General features: G+C 44.1%; 3 protein-coding genes, 1 non-coding gene and 1 pseudogene across 4 annotated transcripts in view; 2 read left to right on the top strand and 3 right to left on the bottom strand.

Moving 5' to 3' along the window:
- LOC144987947 (uncharacterized) overlaps positions 1-22,774 on the bottom strand; it is a 199,156-nt gene that overhangs the window by 11,772 nt on the left and 164,610 nt on the right. The window lies entirely within an intron of this gene.
- LOC144986863 (uncharacterized) overlaps positions 1-22,774 on the top strand; it is a 307,472-nt gene that overhangs the window by 222,422 nt on the left and 62,276 nt on the right. The gene's annotated exons all lie outside the window — the stretch shown is intronic.
- On the bottom strand, positions 7,694-7,898 carry LOC144990716 (small nucleolar RNA U3; annotated as a pseudogene).
- Positions 8,396-8,601, top strand: LOC144990728 (small nucleolar RNA U3). The gene has a single exon (XR_013654686.1). It is a non-coding gene; the product is annotated as a small nucleolar RNA U3 (small nucleolar RNA).
- Positions 17,819-22,774, bottom strand: part of LOC144990538 (ribonuclease inhibitor-like) — a 43,675-nt gene continuing 38,719 nt past the window's right edge. Inside the window, exons 4-6 of the mRNA XM_078944060.1 lie at positions 19,635-19,811; positions 18,458-18,631; positions 17,819-18,141 (exon numbers count right to left, since the gene is read on the bottom strand). Coding sequence (XP_078800186.1) covers positions 18,123-18,141; positions 18,458-18,631; positions 19,635-19,811 — 370 coding nt within the window. The 3' untranslated portion in view covers positions 17,819-18,122. The remainder of the gene's footprint in view (positions 18,142-18,457; positions 18,632-19,634; positions 19,812-22,774) is intronic.

The following is a 22,774-nucleotide window of genomic DNA, read 5'->3' as shown; positions in this document are numbered from 1 at the left end:
AAGGACTGTGGGATGCAGAGGAGAACGTCCACAGCTGTCCTCAGTGCAGGAAGACCTTCACACCGAGGCCTGTTCTGGGGAAAAATTTGATGTTTTTGGAGCAGTGGCATTCAAGAACACCAGCAGATCTGGAAATGCCAGTAGATTTGGTTTGAATGCTAAATCTTGGTCATTCCATTGTTTTCCAGACAGTTTCTCATTTCTCCACAACAGCATGTTCACCTCCATCTCAGCTCCTGGTTCCTCCAGAGGAGGAGTGGACCTGGATCACAGAGCAGGTGTTCTGTCCTTCTACAGCGTCTCTGAAAGCAGAACTCTCCTCCACAGAGTCCAGAGACCGGAGGGGGGGGGGGGGGGTGATGTTGGAGACACAGCAGAGTTCTGGAAAGTCAAAAGAGTTCCTGAAAGAAGAGAAATGTTTGTTTTCAGGGATTTCTCTGCTTTGGATAATTTTGAACTAAACGTTTGAACTGTTCAGATTCTGTGTCAGAAATAGAGAGAAATGAAAAATCTCTAGAATGTGAGACACTTTTGAACATAAATCTATGGACACCTCTGGGGGTCAGTGTTTAAAAAGAAAAAATGATGATAAACGGTCCACAGATTGATGAATTGTGCTTGTTCATTGCATGTGACTCCACCCGTCCCAATGCCTCTCCGGCTTTGAGATACGAATCTCCCAAGAGACACGGTTCTCATGAGTCCGGCAGTCCGCTTATGCAGAACAGGTGAATGGACAGCGGTCCAAAGTGTCCTCCGTTGGGTTCACTGTAACAACAAGAGGAGTATTATTTTGTTGTTCCTATTTTTGTTCCTATTCTTACAATCCACTTTATGTCCCGTGTTGAATTCTACTATTAAAATGTGGGAAACAAATGTTTATCAAATACAAATCAATCCAAAAGCCTGGAGACTGGATGGCCGTGGTCCTCCCTTTGACCTGGAAAGTGGTTGCCATGGCTACCTGCACACTCACCAAGCTGGAACTTAGAAGGCAAGGCAAGGCAAGGCAAATTTATTTATATAGCACAATTCATGTACAGAGACAATTCAAAGTGCTTTACATAAAAATTAAAAGAAACAATTAAAAACAAATAGTAAAAATGTGATCATTAAAATAAAATTAAAAGATAGTAAACAAGATTTGAATTTAAAACAAGCATAAATAATAGTACGGACATAAACTTTTGAATACATATTAATTAAATGCTGCTGTGAACAGGTGAGTTTTTAACCTGGATTTAAAGACACTGAGTGTTTTCAGCAGATCTAATGTTTTCTGGAAGTCTATTCCAGATCTGTGGAGCATAGAAAGTGAATGCAGCTTCCCCATGTTTAGTTCTGGCTCTAGGGACTGATAAAAGACCCGATCCAGAAGAGCGGAGAGGTCTGGTTGGTACATACTGGGTCAGGAGGTCAGCCATGTATTTTGGTGCTAAACCATTCAAAGCTTTATAAACTAGTAACAGGACTTTAAAGTCTATCCTCTGACAGACAGGTAGCCAGTGTAAAGACCTCAGAACTGGACTAATGTGGTCCACTTTCTTGGTCCTTGTGAGAACCCGAGCGGCAGAGTTCTGAATGAGCTGTAGTTTCCTGATGGATTTTTTTGGTAGTCCTGTAAGCACACTGTTACAGTAATCAAGTCGACTGAAGACGAAAGCATGCACTAGTTTCTCCAGGTCCTGCTTACACATCAGATCTTTAATCCTTGAGATATTTTTGAGATGATAATAGGCTGATTTTGTGACTGCCTTAATGTGTTTATCAAAATTTAGGTCTGTGTCTATCAATACACCCAAGTTTTTGGCCTGGTTGGTAGTTTTTAGTTGAATAGATTGAAGCTCTATAATGATGTCCAACCTTTTTTCTTTAGCCCCAAAGACAATAACCTCAGTTTTTTTTTTTGTTTAGCTGAAGTAAATTATGGCACATCCAGTCATTAATGTCCTCAATGCATTTACCAAGAGCCTGTACAGGTTCTCGGTCGCCTGGTGTCAGTTTAATATATATCTGTGTATCATCTGCATAACTATGGTAGCTAATGTTGTTGTTCTTTATCACTTGGGCCAGTGGGAGCATGTAGATGTTAAATAAAAGTGGTCCCAGGATGGAGCCTTGGGGTACTCCACATGTAATTTCTATTGACTCAGAAGTGAAGTTACCAATGGACACAAAATATTTCCTGTTTTCTAAGTACGTTTTGGACCAGTTTAATACTGGCCCAGTGAGACCGTCCCAGCTTTCCAGTCGTCTGAGTAGTATTGCATGGTCGACTGTATCAAACGCAGCACTGAGGTCCAGTAGAACTAGCACTGACATATTCCCACTGTCTGTACTCAAACGTATGTCATTAATCACTTTGATCAGGGCAGTTTCAGTGCTGTGATTCTGTCTAAAGCCGGACTGGAAGACATCATAGCAGTTGTTTTTTATTAGAAATTAATTTAGCTGATAGAAAACAGCTTTTTCAATAATCTTGCTTAAAAATGGCAGGTTTGATATTGGTCTATAGTTGTTTATTTGAGTTTTGTCTAGACTGTCCTTTTTTAGAAGAGGTTTAATTACAGCTGTTTTCAGTGGATCTGGGAAAACGCCAGATGTTAACGCGAAGTTGACAGTCTGGAGCAGGTCTGGTTCCAATGTCTTTGAGACTTTTTTGAAAAAGCTTGTGAGTAGAATATCCAGACAGCAAGAGGAGGAGTTTAGTTGCGATAGAATGTCCAGAAGTTTTTTACTGTTTATGGGTTGAAACTGAGCCATTGGATTAATACTGGTTTCTAGTGGATAGGGTTCATATCTTGAACTTGTAGTTGATGAAACTATTGTTTGGCTAATGTTTTTGATTTTGTCCCTGAAGAATTTGGCAAAGTCATTACAGCCTTTGATGGAGTAAAATTCTGGTGCCACTGACACAGGGGGTTTTGTCAACCTGTCGACTATATTAAATAGGACCCGAGCATTATGGGAGTCTTTGTTAATAATTTCCAAAAAATAGGACTTTCTTGCATTGCACAGTTGTAAATTATATAAGTGAAGTTTCTATTTATAAATGTCATAATCTACCTGTAGTTTAAATTTTTTCCATTTGCGTTCAAATTTCTGACATTCTCTTTTTCCATTGTTTACAATAATGGAATTTCTCCATGGAGATTTTTTCCTACCAGAGATCACCTTCACCTTACTAGGAGCAATATTATCCATGATATTTGACATGTTGGAATTAAAGCTGTTAACAAGTTCGTTGACTGAATTCCCTGAGAGGGGAGGAGTCAGGGAGAACATCTGATTGAACATCTCACTAGTATTTTCAGTTATATACCGTTTTGTGATCTCCTCCCTTAAAACATTTGTGTATACTGGAATAATGCTCTCACAGGAAACACAGCTGTGATCAGACAGACCTAAGTCACATACAGTAACCTTAGTGATGTTCAGACCTTTGGAGATCAATAAATCAAGAATATTCCCCCTGTTGTGTGTGGGCTGTGTTACATGTTGAGTCAATCCGAAATTGTCCAGAGTGTTTATCAAGTCCTTAGTCCCTTTGTTCTCAAGATTTCCATAATGGATGTTAAAATCTCCAGCCATGATTATACAGTCAAAATCAAGACAAACTATGGACAGCAGTTCACTAAACTCTGTGTTAAATTCTGCACAGTATGTAGGGGGGGCGGTAGATATTTATGAATATGGTTTTGAGTGAGGCCTTCAGCTGTATGGCTACATATTCAAAACATGGAAAGCTTCCAAAAGATAACTTTTTACACTGAAACATTTCATTAAACAAAACTGCAACCCCCCCTCCCTTTCTGCTTGTTCTTTCTTTACTAATAACACCATAGTTGGGAGGTGCTGACTCTGTGAGAACGGCTCCACTGCTGTTCTCATCTAACCAGGTTTCAACTAAGAACATAAAATCAACTTTGTTCTCAGTGATAAAATAATTAATTAAAAATTTTTCCTGCTAAAGACCTGACATTTAAAAGTGCTAACTTAAGAGGTCTAGGAGCAATAATATTTTCATTTACCTTCTGTTTCTGGAAAAGTGCAGAGGAGATGTTTATCTCTTTTAAAGTCCTTCGTTTGCGTTTTGGCCAGATTACATTCCTCCTGTTAGTGACAATTACAGAAATGGTGTGTGTTTCTAGAGAACAGGGTCCCAGGTTTTTCTGGCGAGCATCATGACTGTTGGTATTTTCACAGCCTGGACCCTCAACACATCAAACATCTGACTGCAGGGACAGGATATGATGTTGCACAGGAAAGGGTGGGGTTTTACGTCGTCCCTTCAAACGTTCTGGTGACAGAATTATGGGGGACGAAAATGGATTGAAGGATAGAAGAAGATAGAAGAAGAAAAAGAGACCAAAATGATTGATAAAGCAGGTTTTCCAGGGAAATCCCACAAAGTGCTTTCCAAGCTATAACTAAGAATATACAGCATGCATTTGGAAAAACTCATTAGCTTCTTGTGGAAAATGATGAGTCATTGTAAAAGCATTCTATGAATGCTCAGAAAACTTCCTCTAAGGTTGTGGTTGTTTGGAGAAGTCCTCCTCTTCAAAGAAGTTCTCCTGACCATCTTCAAAGCCACTTTCTGCTTTTTCAAACGCTACTGTTCAACAAAAACTTGGTTTCTGCCACAAAACCAACCTTAGACACTGAAACAGAATGAATCCAATGCAGAAATGTGTTGACACCTTTAATTCAAAGCTTCAATCAGTTTGAATCTCATGAAGAACATTTCAAAAATCCACATTTGGATCAGGCGTCTTCATCAGAGCACAACTCATGTTTCCAGGACTGTGACTCACCAATATATCCTCATTTCCTTTACACAATCTGTTTCCATCATTTGGATTTTTCATCAAAACTTGAGTTAGAAAAGAATTGTTGCCCCAAAATGTCCAGTTTGAATAGTCTACAGTTTGTTGTGTTTGGTTGCTAGGTAACAGGCTCTTTAATGTCTATGATGTCATGGTGGCTTTCAGAGTTGAACTCCTGAATATGACGGTAAACATTTGGATTGAACAAAAATGGGATTGAAGCTCATGCTAAATCCTGATCTCAATGCTGAAAAAACCTCCTCCTAGATTCTGGTTGTTTGGAGAAGTCCTCCTCTTCCAAGAATTCCTGAAAAAAGCCCTCATTTCTCCTGACCATCTTCAAAGCCACTTTCTGCTTTAGTTTAGTCCAAACTTGCTTTATGCTGACAACATTTACAGCTTGAATCAATCTGAAGAATCCAAGGAAACAAACCAATCTAAGTCTGCATTCATGCCACTTCAGAACCAACAAAGCATGTTTCCAGGACGCTGACTTACCAATAGAACTTGGGATTTCCTTTGCAGAATCCTTCTCCGTGTGTTTTCCTTTGTTTTTCTCCCCAAAACCTAAAGCAGAGATTTTTGCTGAGCTGCAGAACAAACGTCTGACTGCTTTAACCGCCGTTGATGGTTTGTTGTGTTTCCCTCTATAGCTGCTATGGTCTTGGTATGGTTGCTAGGTAACGCTGTCTTTGATGATGATGACGTCAGAGTGGCCTCTAGAATGGACTTTTTTCTTGTGGAACCAGGAGCTGTAACCTTTAGGGCACTAGGACCCAGAAAGAGGTCCAGGCAGTGACGGTGTTCAGTGACGGACTGCGCAGCCGCACTTCCTCCAAACGCCACTATTCATCCAGCGCGTGGAGCGCCAGAGTCCAAACGGGCTTAATTAGATCAAACAAATGTGCCTCCATCCCTTATCTGTGGATGACAGGTTGTTAAAATCCCACTCTGATCATCTTCTGATCTACTTCTAAACTGTTCCCATTGGTCTTTTGATGATGATGATGATGATGTTGATGCTGTTTTTAGAAAAAATAAAAATGTAAAAAAACTGTGTTGTTTTCTAGGACATAGTTTCTCCAGAGCAACAGAAGTTTATTAGTAATTCGCGTCTGAGGCAGGATGGTGGTACAGATTCAGGCCGTCTCCTTCCCATAATCCATCTGTGTACAAACTCCCCCTCTGTCTTATAGCCCCCCTAGCTAACATTAGCAGTACAACAAAATCACCAGCAATGTCAGGTCTATCCATCAGTCCAGTTTAGATTCAGATTCCAGCTCAGACCAAAGACGTTCATGGATCAATCATAGTTATGGACGATCAGAATGGAGCAGAGCAGGGAGACTGTGTCCTGCAGTCTGAGTTTAGTTTTTAATCTTCAAGCTTTTATAAACTGTTTCTGTTTATCAGGACAGGATTTTCTTTATGTTTTTGACACAAGAACGATTTTTTTTAACAACCCATCGAAGATAAAATATCAATAAAAACAGTTATTTCATGCCTTGGGGAAGCATTTCATAAAAACAAGGTTTTTAAACATACATTTTTTCAAAATGTTTTCAACCATTTGGCTAAGCTGGAAGTTTACAGATTTGTGATATTCTTTCAAATGTAGTATTGTTCCCTGTCAAAACACAAAATCAAACTTTTATTTGGAGTCTTGAGAACAAAATGAAGCAGAAGATAAAAGTGGAGATGAGAAGTTTTTGCCTCCTTTCTCTGCCTGTGATGTGATGAAGGCTTCAGTGACGGTTTCTGTCTCTGCTGCATCGACTGTGGGAGCAAAAGTTCATCAAACTTGTCTTCTCTGTTGCCTTAAAATCTCTCCAGTTTTCTTTTTAGAGCTCATGTTTGCACAAATATACATAGATTATGACAGTTTTTTAAGTGACTCAACACTTACCACAATGTGAGAGAGAGGAGAGGAACCTGAGGTAAACCTGCAGAATGGAAACATTTCTGTCAGCAGCTTAACAGCAGCAGCTTTGATTGGTTTAGATCATAATAGTTTGACTTAATGTAAAATTCAGTTTTCTTCATTGTCTGAGGATATGGAGCAGCAGTTCTGAGGTGAAGCAAGAAGGACAAAGAGAAGTGGTGGAGTACAGAACATCCACAAAGAAAACATTTAAAATAATCCTTGATTTAACCATCAAAGATGTTTGACCTCCATCCTGACACATTTAGGATCTCCAGCTGCAGAAAAACGTGTCAGATTTCTGTGTCGCTTCCTGAAGATGAGAAAAAAACATTTTGAACTCCAGATTTTTAAATTACAGATTAATGAAGAGAAAAAAAACACAAACATGAAATAAAAGAGGCTGATAAATCTACATAAAGACTGAAAAGGATCCCAGTGCATCATGGGATATCCCCTTTATCAATTGTTGTGACTGAACCTCAGTCCTGTCAGCCTCTATAAACTCAGTCTGAGTGTGGAGCTGCTTTCTGGAGGATGTTTTCTGTCATCTGCTCCCTTGTTTTCCACGGGGAGTCGTGACCCCCCCACTGACACTAAGGATCATCTTCTGTGGTTTTTCCACGGTCCGTCCCAGGTCAGCAGGGTCTGAGTCCTCTCTGTGAAACTGTCAGCTTCTGTTGATGAATCTGAACTGATGACATTAGATGAGGAATGTGTCTTCCTCTCAGTCTGTTTGCTGGTTTTTCTGGAGGCAGCAATGAAGGTTTGATGTTTTGATCCAAAAATGTCATGGAAGTAAAATCTCACATTCAGATTCAAGTGGACTGTCAGAGTTTAATAATAACCTCAGGACAGAGATAACCTGATCTGATTCATTCACACGTGTTTTTACTTCATGATTCATTACAAAAATCCATTTCAGGTTTCAACAAACCAACAGTCCACTCAGACAATGTTTCCTCCTTCAGTGTCTCATCCAGAAACACTGAACAGTCTTCATCAGTGAAGAAGATTCTCATCTTCTCACCAGCTTCCTGCTCTGAAGGAAACATCTTCTTCATCATCATGGACAGCCAGACCAACCTCTGTAGAAACACAATCCTCTAGTTCCAGACTAAAGAAATGATCCCTGAAAGTAGAGTCTTAGTGAGTTCTGGATGTTGTTTGTCCTCTTCTGTCTGCAGACAGGAACTCCTGCTCCTGGTCTCCTCCTGCAGATCACAGACTGCTAAGTTAACAGTTTGGTCTCACAATTCCTGCTGCAGTCACTTCATGGAGAGTAAAGATGAACATAGGATGAGGCTTAGTGAAGGTTCCTGATATGTCTGATAAGGTTCCAGAAGGACCGATCCATCTGTGATCAGATAGATGAAGGCTTTAGGATGACTACTAATCTCTGAGACAGCTGAACCCAACAGAGAAGAAGATAGTTTGACACAACTGGACAAAGATGTTGGGGAAAACTCAACATTTCATTGTTAGGTTACTTTGATGATTGAAAAGAACTAAAATGCTTTTTTGTATTCGCAAACAAGCTGCAGTCTGATTGGAGGAGGTGTGAGTCTGTGATCTGCAGGAGGAGACCAGGAGCAGGAGTTCCTGTCTGCAGACAGAAGAGGACAAACAACATCCAGAACTCACTAAGACTCTACTTTCAGGGATCATTTCTTTAGTCTGGAACTAGAGGATTGTGTTTCTACAGAGGTTGGTCTGGCTGTCCATGATGATGAATGAAGATGTTTCCTTCAGAGCAGGAAGCTGGTGAGAAGATGAGAATCTTCTTCACTGATGAAGACTGTTCAGTGTTTCTGGATGTGACACTGAAGGAGGAAACATTGTCTGAGTGGACTGTTAGTTTGTATTAAGATTAAATATTATTTGTTTCTTTCTATGAAAGCAGAAACCAACAACCAAGCAGAAATGTGTGCTGCAGATGCCATGTTTGCCACTAGAGGGCAGCACAGCAGCTTCAGTCTTTGTCATTGTTGCTGTGTGAGCCTGAAGGAGCTTCAAAGTGAGCTGCAGCTTGGTTCAGACAAACCTCCACATTCACACACAGATGTGATCCTGAAGAAGTCTGAACAGAACATTTCAGGAGAACTCTTCAGTCCAGAACATGAGCCTGCATTGTTCCTGAAACTGGGATCAGAGTTCTGCTCTCTGCTCCAACAGAACCACCTTCATGAGCTCCTGGTTTCTTCTGGATCCTCCAACATTCAGACGCTCTCTGACTGAGTTCATGTCTGCACAGAAACCTTCAGGATTCTCTTCTTCCACACGTCTTTCACTCTGAAACTCTCTTCTGAATGTGGATCATCTCAGTCAGACGTTCAGCAGCATCAGAGCCGTGCATGTGCTCCTCCTCATGAGTCCTGAAGCTGCACCGTCAGCTGCAGAGCTTCAGAGCTGCTTCCTTCTCAGACTTTCCACTTTCTTTGGCTCTCTGGCTCTGATGCTGCTGCTGCTGCAGAAAAACCAGCAGCTGCAGAAAAACTCTGCAGAGACTCACAGAGAGAGGATGGAGGCAGCAGATGAAGCTGCTGCAGACTGACAGCTGATGGAACTGAAGCACTTTCTACATTCTAGTTCCAAATGTTCTACAGAATCAGTCAGAGGTTGAAAGTCTTCCTCAGTACTCGAGTACTTTAGTTCAGCAGCTCCTCTTTTCCTCTAAGGTGAAGCTTCATGTGGACGACTTCTTCTTCTCTCCTCTTTTCTGGAGCTTGGGCTCCATGCAGTCTGATCAGCTCTGATTTGGGCTTCAGTTGATGTTTGTGATCAGGAACTCTGGATTCTTCTTAGAAGGAGACGTTCTGCCTCTTTAGCAGAGAGCAGAACGTTGATCTGATCTGTTGGAAGCCACTCCATCCTGAAGCTGCACTGCTGAGTTCCTGTCCACCAGGGGGCAGTGTTACGGCTTTGCTTGCCTTATTATTCTGCTCATCTGTCAGGTTGGGACTTCCAACACGCAAACATTTGACCTTTTCACTTTAGAAAAGAGTTTGTTAAACACTTTGGTGACTTTCAGATTTATGAAAAACATTTTTTATCTTTTATTTCTGTAATTATTGGTCTAAACTTTTCTTCCTGAAGGCTGACCGCCTCTCTTTCACCGTGTGGATAATTCTCTGCTCGCCGTCTGTCCACAAATGTGTTCCTGAGCTTGACGCCGCCTGTGGGCGGAGCTTCCAGCTGATGTTTTCAGCCTGATGGCGACATGGAGCGGTGTCTGTGTTTCTGTCATTTCCACTGCATGAAGACACGGATGATGCTGAGAGGTCAGGTTTCTGGATGATGAAGAGTTCTACAGAATCATGGGGAATCACGTCTCCATGTCTGGATCCTTCAGATTCTCTCCGTTCAGTCATCTTCTCTCCTGATGAGTCTGAAAGACGGACGCTTCCGCCGTCTTTCCGTCTCTCTGACCGACTTTGAAGGCTTGCTGTCCCATGTTAACCCCAGAGGAAAACTACAAACCAGAATCAAATCAGGGACCTTTTTCTGATGGTCTCCATGGAAACCAGAAAGCTAAAGTTCAGGAGATGATCAGGCTGTCTTTCCATCAGCAGCAGCTCTCTGTCTGGCCGCCAGCTCTCCTCCTGGAGCCGCATAGCCAGATCAATGCTCCAGCTCCATGGGCCCTGCAGCAGACTGAAGGGTGAAGCCGCCTTTGGCCAACAGCAGGCAGGACGCTTCCTGAAACCCCGCTGCCCCCAAAGGGAACCAGCAGGTGACGAGAATGAATGGAAGTTCAGGAGAAACATGGATCCATTCACTAGATTGATGTGTTTTCTACCCGCTGTCACTCAAACCGTCACGCTGCTGCCAGACCTTCACGCCGCCCACCGCTCAAGTGGCGCCGCAGGACCTCAGATGGCGTCTGTAGCATTGACTTAACATTGAAAGTGGCCACGCCCACCGCTCAAATGGCGCCGCAGGACCTCAGATGGCGTCTGTACCATTGACTTAACATTGAAAGTGGCCACGCCCACCGCTCAAATGGCGCCGCAGGACCTCAGATGGCGTCTGTACCATTGACTTTACATTGAAAGTGGCCACGCCCCCCCCGCGAACCCCGTTGGGTGTGAAGCAGCTTTCCAGATGAATCCAAAAGTGTGTCCAACCCCCCAGTTTGGTATCAAACCATTTTCTTCTGAGCTGCAGCTCGTGTCTTTGCAGCTCCGCTCGGACTCAGAGCCTCCAGACGTTCAGGTTTCAGAAAAACGCTCCAAATGAGTCCAGGAGTCACTTTGGACTTTAGCCAGACGTCTGAATTCAACACAGAGCAGATCCTGCAGGGACAGGAAGCTGCTACTAAGTACAGAATCAAACAGCAGGGGATTTTCAAAATAAAGGAAGAGTATTTGTGGTGAGGTCACAGCTTCCTCATTCCGGGTCTGACACTAAATGTTTCTGTTGAACAGAATGTTTTCTGATTGGTTTAGCCTTCTTTCCACTCTGGATCCTTCAGGTTCTCCATCTTTCTGGATCCAAATCCTTCCAGTCACAACAACTTCCTGTGTTTAGAGGATCAGATGCAGAAGAGAATCCAACATAGAACCGGAGTCACACTGGATCCAGCTGTCAGGAAGGGGAGGAGCCAAAATGCAGAAACTGGACTCAGAGGCAGAAACGTCAAGATTTGATCAATAAACAGAAACAGGAGAAAATCCATGGAGAAACCAAAAACTGATGATCTGACAATGTAGAGCTGAAAACAGAGACTTCTACTGACTGAAGACAACAGAAATGAAGACATGTGGATGATTGACAGGAACCTGGAGTGACTGACAGACAGAACACCACCAGAACCACTGAAGAACGGACCTGCAGAATCCTCACAGCAACAGCAGGAGAACATTCATTCTCAGTCAAACTGTTGCATTCTGGGAAGGAAAGCTGGAAGACAGGGCTGCTCAATCCTGGTCCTAGAGATCTACCAACCTGCCTGTTTTCCAGATCTCCAAGCCCTGCTAGCTGCTGATTGGCTCCAATAGATGTCTCCAGATTGTGACTGGATGAACACACCTGGTCCAGGTGATCAGCAGGAAGGAGTGCAGGGAGAGCTGGAGAACAGGCAGGTGGTAGATCTCCAGGAGCAGGAAGGAGCAGCCCTGCTGTAGGGCGTCTGTGTTTCCAACATCTGGATTCAACTGGATTCCTGTTGATTCTGCCTGCAGCACATTGTGCCGACATCAAGAGCCTCCAGTGTTTGATTCTTCCAAGTCTGGGATCAAGTGAACAAACTCATGTTGACTAGAGTTTGCTTGGATCACTTTCAGCTCCAGGGATCAGAAAGGAGTCGTTGTCTCCAGGTGACTTCATCTCTGGTCGTCTGCTTTCAAGGAGCGAAAAGTCTCTTCCCACTTTGAGCCCCGCCCCTCTGGAATCCTGATCCTGATGCTGGTGGTCTCTCTGCAGCTGCTTCTGGATCCTGGGCCTTTAGCCTCCTTCAGCTCATGGTTCCTCTGTCAGTCTCTTCTCCCCAGAGGCCTGTCAGCACATTCAGATCAGCTCAGATCCATCCAGACCTCTGCAGGAGCAGACACCTGGAAAACATCGTCCATCACCTGGAACACCTCCAGCAGCCGTGGAGCCGCTCCACTCAGTCGCCATGGCGGCAGAGGCCACTTTCAGTGTGAGGTCAAAGGTCAGACGTGATGTGAGCAGCGCCGCCACACTGTCACTTCCATGTAGACATGTGTTGTTGTCATGTGTTGTTGTGGTCCAGCTGAACAAGCTCTTGGTGGTGTTGTTGGTGGAAATGACAGTTTGAAGTCCAACACGTCTGGACTAAACCAAACTTTTTCACAGCAGATTTGACCTTCAGCTGTTTCACATTACAACTTCAATCTGCTTCCAATCTGCAACCAGTAGAGGGCGCTAAGCGGGAAAAGCTTCACTGTTTGGCCAGAAGAAGAAGTCTCACCAAGCCCTCATGAAGGTTAGACTCCGTGCACGGTGGGGCAGTGGTTAGCGCTCTCAGTGAGAAGGTTCAAATCCCAGCTGTGACCTTTCTGTGTGGAGTTTGTTTGTTCATTCCACCCGTGTTTCCTCCCACTCTCCAAAAACATGCTTCATACACTGATGGTTCCTCTGAATGCCCCTAGGTGTGTGTGTGTGTGTGTGTGTGTTGGGGTGTGTGTGTGTGTGTGTGTGTGATTGTGTGACCCTGTTACAAAGTTGTAACCTGTCCAGAGTGAAGCGCCTTCATCCAATAGAGGCAGCTTAGACAATTTTAGACAATTATATTTTCATCATTCTCATCTTTAACTCTGACTTTTTCTGGATAGAAATGTGAATTCTGATGAAGTATTTAGTTTTTCTCTGCAATTGATAGTATTAGAAAATATATACAACCTATTAGGCATCAAAAAAGGAAAGCCAATTTTTAAACATTTGGCTATTTTCCTAAGCTTGAATTAATTTAAACCATGAAATGAAAGAACCCTGAAACCCTTAAAAGTAACTTTTCTTTTTGCTAAAACATCAGTCAATCAGTTTCTGACCTCTGTAGCGTTCATGTTTGTGTCCTTACGAGTCTTCCTTTTAGTTTCTTCCTCAATTATTGTTTTACTCAAGAAAACGGGTTCTTTTCATCTTTATTACCATTTAGTGCAGTTTTAGCAGTTCAAATAGCAAAAGTCATTTTAGTTTAAGGAAGTTAGTTCAGTTTTAGCAAATATTTCCACTTCTTGACTTTTTTTTACTGTGTTGACATTCTTCATCATCTTCACAGCTTCAGCTGTCAGCATTCAAATATGTATATTTGCATAAAATTGAACTTTAAAACTGTATTTGCATTTGTTTATAAAATGCTGAGGAATCTTCAAATGAAAACATATTTTTATCAAAAACAAAACAATCATCTTTATTCTATTAATAATCTACTTTAACAAAACCCATTTTTTTTTAAACAAAGAAAATCTTGTTATCTATAAAATAGACTGACTATATTTGGTAAACAACAATTTTAAAGTAAAGGTAAGAAATGTTTTTCAAAGAAATATTACCTCCAGACTGAATCATAAAAATAAAGATGAATTCCAGCAGCAGAGTCTCTCAGGTTGTTGGTCTCTCACTGTAAATGTTCCTTTCCTCTCTGATAATGACTAAATTATAGAAAAGTCTTGGCTCCTCCCACTCAATATTTTTAGTGTCAGTACATTTGTGAGTGATGTGAGAGTGAAAGGATGAATCACAGATTACTAAACTATAAAATGTAGTTACTGAAGGTAAAAATCAGACAAAAGAAGACATTTGATGTTATTATATTTGAAGTTAGAGCTTCATCAGTTTAGTATCAGAAAAAGGAAGTCTATCTTTTTCCTGTCCTAAAAGAGGAAATGCTGTTTGTTTATTTCCTGTACATGATTCTTAATCTGCTCTGTAATGAACTTTATCCACATCACTTTTGCTCAGAAACTGTCTGGTTTTGATCTTTTGCAACAAACTTGATGTTTGTTCAAAGCAGCAACTGAATCAACTGTTATTACAAGAACCAGTCCGTCTTCTTTTACTGCAACTGGTCCAGTCTGGTGAAGGAAGCCGTCTGCTTTGAAAACCTGTGATTAGATCTGATCACAGCTGGACTCAGTCTGCAGACGCTAACGTCACTGTTTGCTTTCAAGTCAAACTCTCAAAGTTCAGTTTTGACTCTTCAATCTCATTGAAATCTATTCTGTAAATCTTGAAACTGCACTCTAAAAACATTTCAAAGGTGCAGTAAATATGACAGAAAAACATGAATTCATAATAAAATTGGTGAATTTCAGTTCACTGCAACAAATTTTGTGAGAACTAATCAAACAAGAGCTTTTTTGAAAAATAAGTAGATGTATTCAAAATAAATTAATTTTAATAAATAATTGTATTTAAATCATTTAAAATATTTTCATTTGAAATAAATTTGATCAACTTCTTTACGAATGATCTATGACCTTAAATTAGTTTAATTGCAATTAATGTAGAATTTATCTCAGCGGGACGGAATGTCCTCAACACAATTGTCAAAGAAAGGTTGGACAATATTGCATTAGCCTCATTAGTTTAAGAAGCCAAGCGTGAGCATAAAACATCAAGTCAGAAATATGAATATCACAAACAAATAGTTTTACAGTCAAAACTAGTTTAGCTCATTGATATCCTCTCTGATTAACGTTTGACTTTGATTTTATTGAGTAAATTGTAGCCGTACCTTCACCGTAGTCTACCGTGCCACGACAGCAGAAACAAGAGCGAAGAATGAAAATATTTGACAATCCAGTTGATGAGAAGCTGCAGAAAGACTGAAATCCATCAGATTGTAAAAACGTAGAGGTGGTCCTTTGATGATGATGATGTGATGAAGATCAGACGCTGATGTGACTGATGTTCTGGCTGTTGATGGGCTGGATGTGGGTCCTGGTGGTGCTGAAGAATGAAAGATCCTTCTACCTGCAGTCATTCCTGAAGGAAGCTGATTGCAGCTGTTCTCTCCTGACAGATGGAATGATGGGAAATGAAGTTCATGTTGAAGTGTGCTCCAAGCAGAACAGAAAGGTCTCACCTCAAAGTCAGGACTTGGATCAGCTGCTGTTCTCTGGGAGCGTGCACGTGCTGCTGCATGTGCTTCTGTCATGGCGTTCTGGATGAGCTGCTGAGGTCTGTTTGCATCAAGACTCTCAGCTGCTTTAGTCAAACTGCTGAGCGATGGAGCAATGGAGCCTTTCTGAAGGAAGAGGATCAAACATGATGCTCTGCATCCGTTTGCTTCAGGAAGTGGAGGTTTTTTAGAGTCTCCAGACTGTTTCTTAACGGCCAAAGAAAAGCAGCTGATGTGGTTCTGTCTCCTTTTTATTTTATTTATTTATTTATTTTCACTTGTTCTGTCCAACAGCTGAGCAAACAGATTCGAGCCGAAGGCTTTTTGTGTTGGACAGGTTTTACTATCACAAAAAGAGGTTATATAGCTTCGAGAGACTATAGTGTAGATTTGTATAAACCCCTTTTTGTCGTATTTTTTTAAATTTATTTGTTACATTTAGTGTGTGTGGGGAGGGTGAGGGGGAGAATGTGAGGGGAGGGTGGAAGAGAGTAAAAGGAAGAAAGGTGAAAAGGTGGGGGATACAAGCACTGATTTGAATAAGTTATTATTTTAAGCTGTAACAATAATACCAGATCTGCTGGAAAGACGAATGTTACATCAAAGGTGAAAATCTGACACTAAGATGAGCAAAAAATATCTGTCCATCAATACACTGTGGGTAAGGAGGAGGGATGAAGCAGACGGAGCAGTGTGGCAGTGTGCACGTGCACGTGGAGATACATGCATGCTGCCGACGTGAACCGTGTGTTCATAACGGGGACCAGATCCAACCAAGCCAGACCAGCCAGACCAGGAGAGGGGAGGAGAGCCCCCGAGGCCAGGAGCCCCCCCAGCATCCGACCCAGGCAGCCCGGGAGGGGGGGAGAAGGGGACCGCCCACCCCACCAGCCAGGCAAAGAGAGGGTCCCCCTACAGGGGCCCCCCCAATGCCCAGAGGCATGAGCGAACCCAGTGTCCAGCCCCCAGGCCACAGGGCAAGAGCGCTTAGCCGTACCAGGCGCCAGCCAAGGGGGCCACCGGGCGCCGGACACCGAGACAAGGGCCAAGGACGAAGCCAGGGCCCCCAGAGCCCATGAGCCGTCCACCACCCAACCGGCGCCCCGTCTCCGCAAGCCAGCCCCGGCACGCGACCCGAGCAACCCCGGGATCGCCACGCACCCACAGCCACCCCCCATAACCCTACAACCCTACACACTACAACCCCCCCCCCCCCGCCATAATATCTGAGCCCCCCTCCCCAACCCTCTCAGTGCCCTCCCCTCTCTGTGGTGGGGAGGGAAAGCCCCAGAGGGTCCCAGCGAGCCAGCCCCCAGGTCCGTCCCACCCATGCACTCACTCACACATAGTCACAATCATCTGGTTACCCTCCCCGCCACCACGCAGTAAACCCCCCCCCAGCCGGCCGACACCCAGCGCCGTATCCCCGACCATTCCCGCAGCCGACATGATACCCATAAGCCCGGCCGCCCTGAGAGGACCAGGCGGGTTAAGACCGCCCCCCCCCCCCCCCCCCCCCCGACCCCACCCATGTATGGAGGTGTGGGAGTGCTGTGTGTGTACTGCAGGTAAAATAGGAGGTCTCCAGTGTGGGGGCCCCACCGCTGCCAAGCCGCAGAGCCCCCCACTCTGGGGTCCCTCTGTGAGTGGTGTTTATTAGCTGTGTGTGTGCTGCTAGCATGCAGTGTGTGTGTCTACAGAGGAAGTTAAAATTGTGGGGGGGGCCAGCGAAAGGTGAGAACGGATGTTTCACCGTGCCCCCCTCCACCAGACCCTCTCCACAAGGCCCTAGTTGAATCAGAGTGTCTAATATGCAAGTAAAAAGCGGGGAGGAGGGCGGGTGCCAAACTTAGAGAACCCAGAGAGGGGCATCCCCAGTGAGCCCTGCCAGTATACCCCTCCCTTCCAGTTCCCGGAGCCCTATGTGTATGTGTGCCATATTTGTTTGGGTGAGAGCGGGGAGGAGCGGGCGGATGGGCACAACCGGGTGAGAAGGCTCCCCCGAGCGACCGGCCCCCCCAGCCAGCCACGGTAGGCGCCCCCCCTCCCAGAGCGGCCAGGCAGCGGCAAGCCAGCCGCAGTTGGAGGCCAGAGCCTCGTAGCGCCGAGAGACAGCCAGCAAGGAAGGGTCCCGGTGCCAGAACGGAGGGGCAGGGGGTCCAGCCCCACCATTCATAATACCCTGGCCTCCCTAGGGACTAGCACACAGCCCCCCTAGACCCCCCCCCCCAAAAAAAACCCAAATAAATTAAATAATAATAATAAAATAAATAAATAAAAATAATAATTATAAAATAAACCCACCCAAGTGAACCCCTTAACCCCTGCTGTGAAAGCGGCGTCGACCCCCGGGGGGCCAGGCCACGCGCCAACTACCGGCCACGGGCGAAACACCAGCCATGGGCAGACGACCCCAGGCCCCAGAACCCCAAGCCCCCCCCAGTCCCCGCCACGGCGACCAGCCACCCAGCACGGCACCCGGCCGCCATTCCCGGTCAGCCGCACTGCTTGTTTCAGATCAACACTCCAAGTTAGAATGAGAAGAGGAAGTGCAGTTCTCCATCAGTCCACCGGGGGAGCTGCAGCACAATAACTGTCCACTTGATGCTGAGAGAGACAGTGGAGTTGATCTCAGATCAGTTCCTGCTGCAGCTCTGACACTCATCTCCACTTCCTCTGATTCCTCCATCACTCTGCTCTCCACCTCCCAGGAACACAGTCCAGTCACAACATCCCTGCAGATCAGCTGCTGCTGCTGCTCCTCTCTGCTCCTCCAGGGGAAACATCAGTGCCAAAACTCCCACCTGCAGAGAAAAAGTAGAAAGACAGAGATGAAGGAGTGTCTCCTGATCCTGGTCTGTCAGTCAGTGATGCAGCACAGCAGCAGAAAGAGCAGCAGGAGCTTCAGTCCTGTTCAGAGCAGCAGCTTCCTGTCATCTTCACCTGTTGGAGCTTCTGCTGCTCTGATTGGCTGACTGTTGTCCTGAAGCCTGTCATCATTCTCCTCAGAGCTTCACTGAGAAGCTGCAGCTTCACAGGAAACTCTGCATCTTTGCTCTCTGACTAACTTTAGGACCAAACATCTGGAAGCAGCTGGACTGACTCCAACCCTCTACTGACCTCAGAGTCTGCAGTTTGGAGTTTGGACTCTCCACCAGATCCTGGAGCTGCTGAACATCTGAAGACTTAAGCTTGTTTCTCCTCAGGTCCAGTTCTGTCAGGTGGGACGGGTTGGACTTCAGAGCTGAGACCAGAGCAGCACAGCTGGTCTTTGACAAACTGCAGAACCTCAGCCTGAATCCAGAACAAAGAGTTGAGTTTAAAGACAAAGTTCCTGTTTTTCATTCTTCACTTTTTCTAAAGAGTTCAGAGCTGAAGAAGATCAGAAAGTTTAGAAAAAGTCCAAAGATGTGAAGCAACAGCAGCAGATCAGAAGAGTCCAGCAGAAGCAGAGAAGAAGAACATTCAGGAACATTCAGGACAACATGCAGCTGCTTCAGGAAAGAGGTCCAGATGTGTGAAAGTCAAACATCAGCCTGTGGCTGCATCCAAACCAACTGATGTTTCTGCAGCAACAGCAGAAAAAGTCCACTTCCTCTTTCTGCTCAGCTCTTCTCCAAACAGCACTGAATCATGGGAATTTCAGCAGCAGGATGCTGGAAAGTCTTCATGCCAGTTTTAAGGAGATGATCTTCCAGTCCTTCTCTGCTGCAGCCCTTCAAGCAGAGACTTTCAGCTCCAACAGATCAAAGCAGAGAGAAGAAGGAAGTGATGAGGAAGAGTCAGCAGCAAATGTTGGACATTGATCCCTGATCAAGCATGACTTCAGCTCTGAATGAAGAGTCAGAAGCTGCTGGGAGCTTTGATGGATGATGTGATGATGTTTGTGGATGAAAAGGTGAGGATGTTTGTGGAGGATGTGTCTGTCAGAGCAGCATCCAGCTACAGCATGACTCTGTCACTGTCTGCTCACAAACATCAGCCGCTGGACTCTCAGCTGCATCTGCTGAAACACAGCAGCAGGAATCAGAGTGCATGTGATTGTGCACGGCTGCTTCTTCTGCATGCGCTTTAAAGGAGTCTGTTGGAGCAAAGACACAAAGAAGAGCTGATGGCTGCAAGCAGAACTTAGTGGAGCACAAATGTCAGCAGACAGCTTTGAAACAAGCAGCTGTAGGAAGAAAAGAAGAATTTCTTCTGCCGATGTTTGAAGAGAACAAGCAGCTGCAGGAAGATGCTGCTGCAGATCAGAATCTGGACATTTCTGTTCACTCAAACTGAAAACATAGAGTCTGACCTCAGAGTCTGCAGTCTGCAGTCTGGACTCTCCAGAAAACCACATAGATGAAGAACTCCTGAATCCTGCAGGTTCTGGTTCCAGCTCAGGTCCAGTTCTGTCAGATTAGACGGGTTTTTCTTCAGAGCTGAGACCAGAACTTCACAGCTGATCTCTGACAATCTGCATTCCTCCAACCTACAAGCAGACAGAAAAGTGTGTTCAGGAGCAGTGATGCAGCTGGAGGTCCAGGAACTTGGTCCATTCAGTCAGGTGGGACCCGCCCTGATGACAGACTGACAGATGAAATTTAGTTTCAGCTGTTGGTCAATTCAATTAAATTCAATTTTATTTGTATAGCCCAAAATCACAACAACATTCTGGGCTTCGAAGTAAAACATGAACTCAAAAGGATCACGAATACAAAGAGTTCAATAGGAAAATACTAAAATGAACTAACAAACTGACTAAGCTATACTGGCATCCCTGCCCTTAGACCCCCCCTTCGCGGTAAGGAAAAACTCCTAAAAAAACCGGATTCCGGAAAAAACGAAGAAACCTCAGGGGTGCCCACATGAAGGAGGGATCCTCCCCCAGGACGGACAGGCAATTTACCAGAACTCTTAGAGAAGAATTAACTGATCTAAAGCTACAACTACATATATAAAGTCCAGCAGACGAGCTTCATCCAGCCGTGTTTGGGGGGGACAGTCAAAGGCGCGAGTCGAGCCGGAGACAGGAACCACACCCAGGTGTAGAAGCAGGAGCAGAGACGAGGAACTCGGTCAGGTACAGAGCAGAGACGAGCCAGAGATGAGCCAGAGGCAGGATCCACAGCCAGGTGTAGGAGCGGGAGCAAAGGCGAGGTAGACGGTCAGGAACAGGAGCACGGATGAGCCAACTGGAGTCTGGAAGCACTCCCACTCCCCAGGAGGGGAGAGGAAAAGAGGGACAATACATGAATCGCACTGCACCAAACAGAGGCATGGAGAACTAAATGACAAATGATGAGCAAAAATAGAGAAGAGAGGAAGGGTAGAAGTAGAAGAGAAAAGAGGACAGAACCCCAGAGCACCATAGTTACCCCAGCTTCAACTTCTAGCAGCCTTTTAAAACAAATAGTTATTGTTATCAAGTTTAATTTAAACAAATTAACATTAAGTTAAATAATCTCTGAATACTAAGTAGTCTGACAATAAGCCTGTCCAAAGAGGAATGTTTTCAGTCTAACTTTGAATGTAGAAACTGAATCGGCCTCTCTTACATGAGCTGGGAGCTTATTCCATAAGACAGGGGCTTGGTGGCTAAACGCTCTACCTCCAACCGTATTTTTACTAATTCTAGGAACCACAAGCAGTTCTGCATTTTGCGAGCGAAGTGTTCTGTTTGGATGGCAAGGGACTATGAGGTCCTTAATATAGGACGGGGCCATTCCATGTAAGGCCTTATAGGTTAACAGGAGGATCTTGAACTGAGGTTTTGAGGACCAAGTATAATGACCTCAGTTTTTTCTGGGTTCAGGAGGAGGTAATTAATTGTCATCCAGGTCTTGATGTCACTGATGCAGGTGTTCAGTTTATCTATATTGTCATTCTGGTCAGGTCTCATAGATAAATACAACTGCGTATCGTCGGCATAACATTGAAAATTAATGCTGTGTTTCCTGAAAATGTTTCCTAAGGGTAGCATATAAAGCGTAAACAGAATGGGTCCTAAGACTGAGCCCTGTGGGACTCCATAGTTAACTCGAGTGCACTGAGAGGAATGGCCATTTACATTAACGAACTGATACCTATCGGACAGATAGGATTTAAACCACTGGAGAGCAGATCCTCTGATTCCCATGTCCTGCTCTAATCTATGGAGTAAAATACTGTGGTCAATAGTGTCAAAGGCTGCACTGAGGTCTAAAAGGACCAGAATTCAAAGTAGTCCCTTTTCTGAGGCCAATAACAAGTCATTAGAGACTCTAACTAGTGCAGTTTCCGTACTGTGGTGGGGTCTAAACCCCAACTGAAAGTCTTCAAAGTGGCTGTTGTCCTGTAGGTGGCAGTAAAGCTGCTTAACTACAACTCTTTCTACAATTTTAGAAATAAAAGGGAGGTTTGATATCGGTCTATAGTTGGCCAAGATGCTAGGATCCAAACTGGGCTTTTTCAGAAGAGGTTTAACAACTGCATATTTAAAAGACTGTGGCACGTAACCCGTTTCCAGAGAGGTATTTATCATTGTTAATATGGGATCATTAATTAGGGGAAAAGTTTCTTTAAAAAGTCTAGTGGGAATTGGGTCTAACAGACACGTTGAGGATTTGCAGGATGTAATAACTGATGCTATTTCTACTTGATCCACAATAGTGAAGCATCTAATGTTTCTATGGATGCCTCCATTTCTACCGCTTCAGCCTGTTCTGGGCTGATAGTAGGAATAACTTGATTTAACTTATGTATAATATTTGAGATTTTACTATCGAAAAATGTAAGAAAATCATCAGAGCTGAGAGAAACAGGAACACGTGTTTCTAATGAACTCTGACTGTGAGTTAATTTAGCTATAGTGCTAAAAAGAAATCTTGGATTGTTTCCATTCTCTGATATTAAGGTTGAATAGTACTGGCTTCTAGCTCTACGCAGAGCTTTTTTATAATTTAAGAGGCTATGTTTCCAAATATCCAGAGACTGCTCGGAACCGGAGCGGCGCCATTCTCTTTCCAACTTACAGGTTTCTTGTTTAAGAGAACGAGTTTCAGCGTTAAACCACGGTGCTACTCGGTTTTGTCTGACGAACTTAGGGTTCAAGGGGGCAACAACATCAAGTGTACTCCTGAGGGCTTGTAAGGCATCATTAACAAAGTGGTCATTTATACTATGACTGATGCTATGGGAGCTGGTCTCAGAGTATTTTCTCAGAATTTCACTAAGTACTGGCTGAACTGTGTGTTTAAACTCAGACACAGAACGGTCAGTTAAGGTTCTTCTAAGCTGTTTCTTATTCACTGGGGCAGAAGGATGTTCCAGTGTAAACTGGAAGGTAATCATAAAGTGATCAGAAATGATGGGGTTAAGAGGAAGGACACTCAGCTGGTTGATCTCTATACCATGGGTTAGAACAAGATCCAGGGTGTCCTTATGACAGTGAGTGGGTTCATTCACACTTTGGGT

The sequence above is a fragment of the Oryzias latipes genome, chromosome 2 (genome assembly GCF_053564925.1).
Source record: "Oryzias latipes strain Hd-rR chromosome 2, Olatipes_Hd-rR_3.1".
Classification (NCBI taxonomy): Eukaryota; Metazoa; Chordata; class Actinopteri; order Beloniformes; family Adrianichthyidae; genus Oryzias; species Oryzias latipes.
This window is presented reverse-complemented; position numbering and strand designations above follow the sequence as displayed.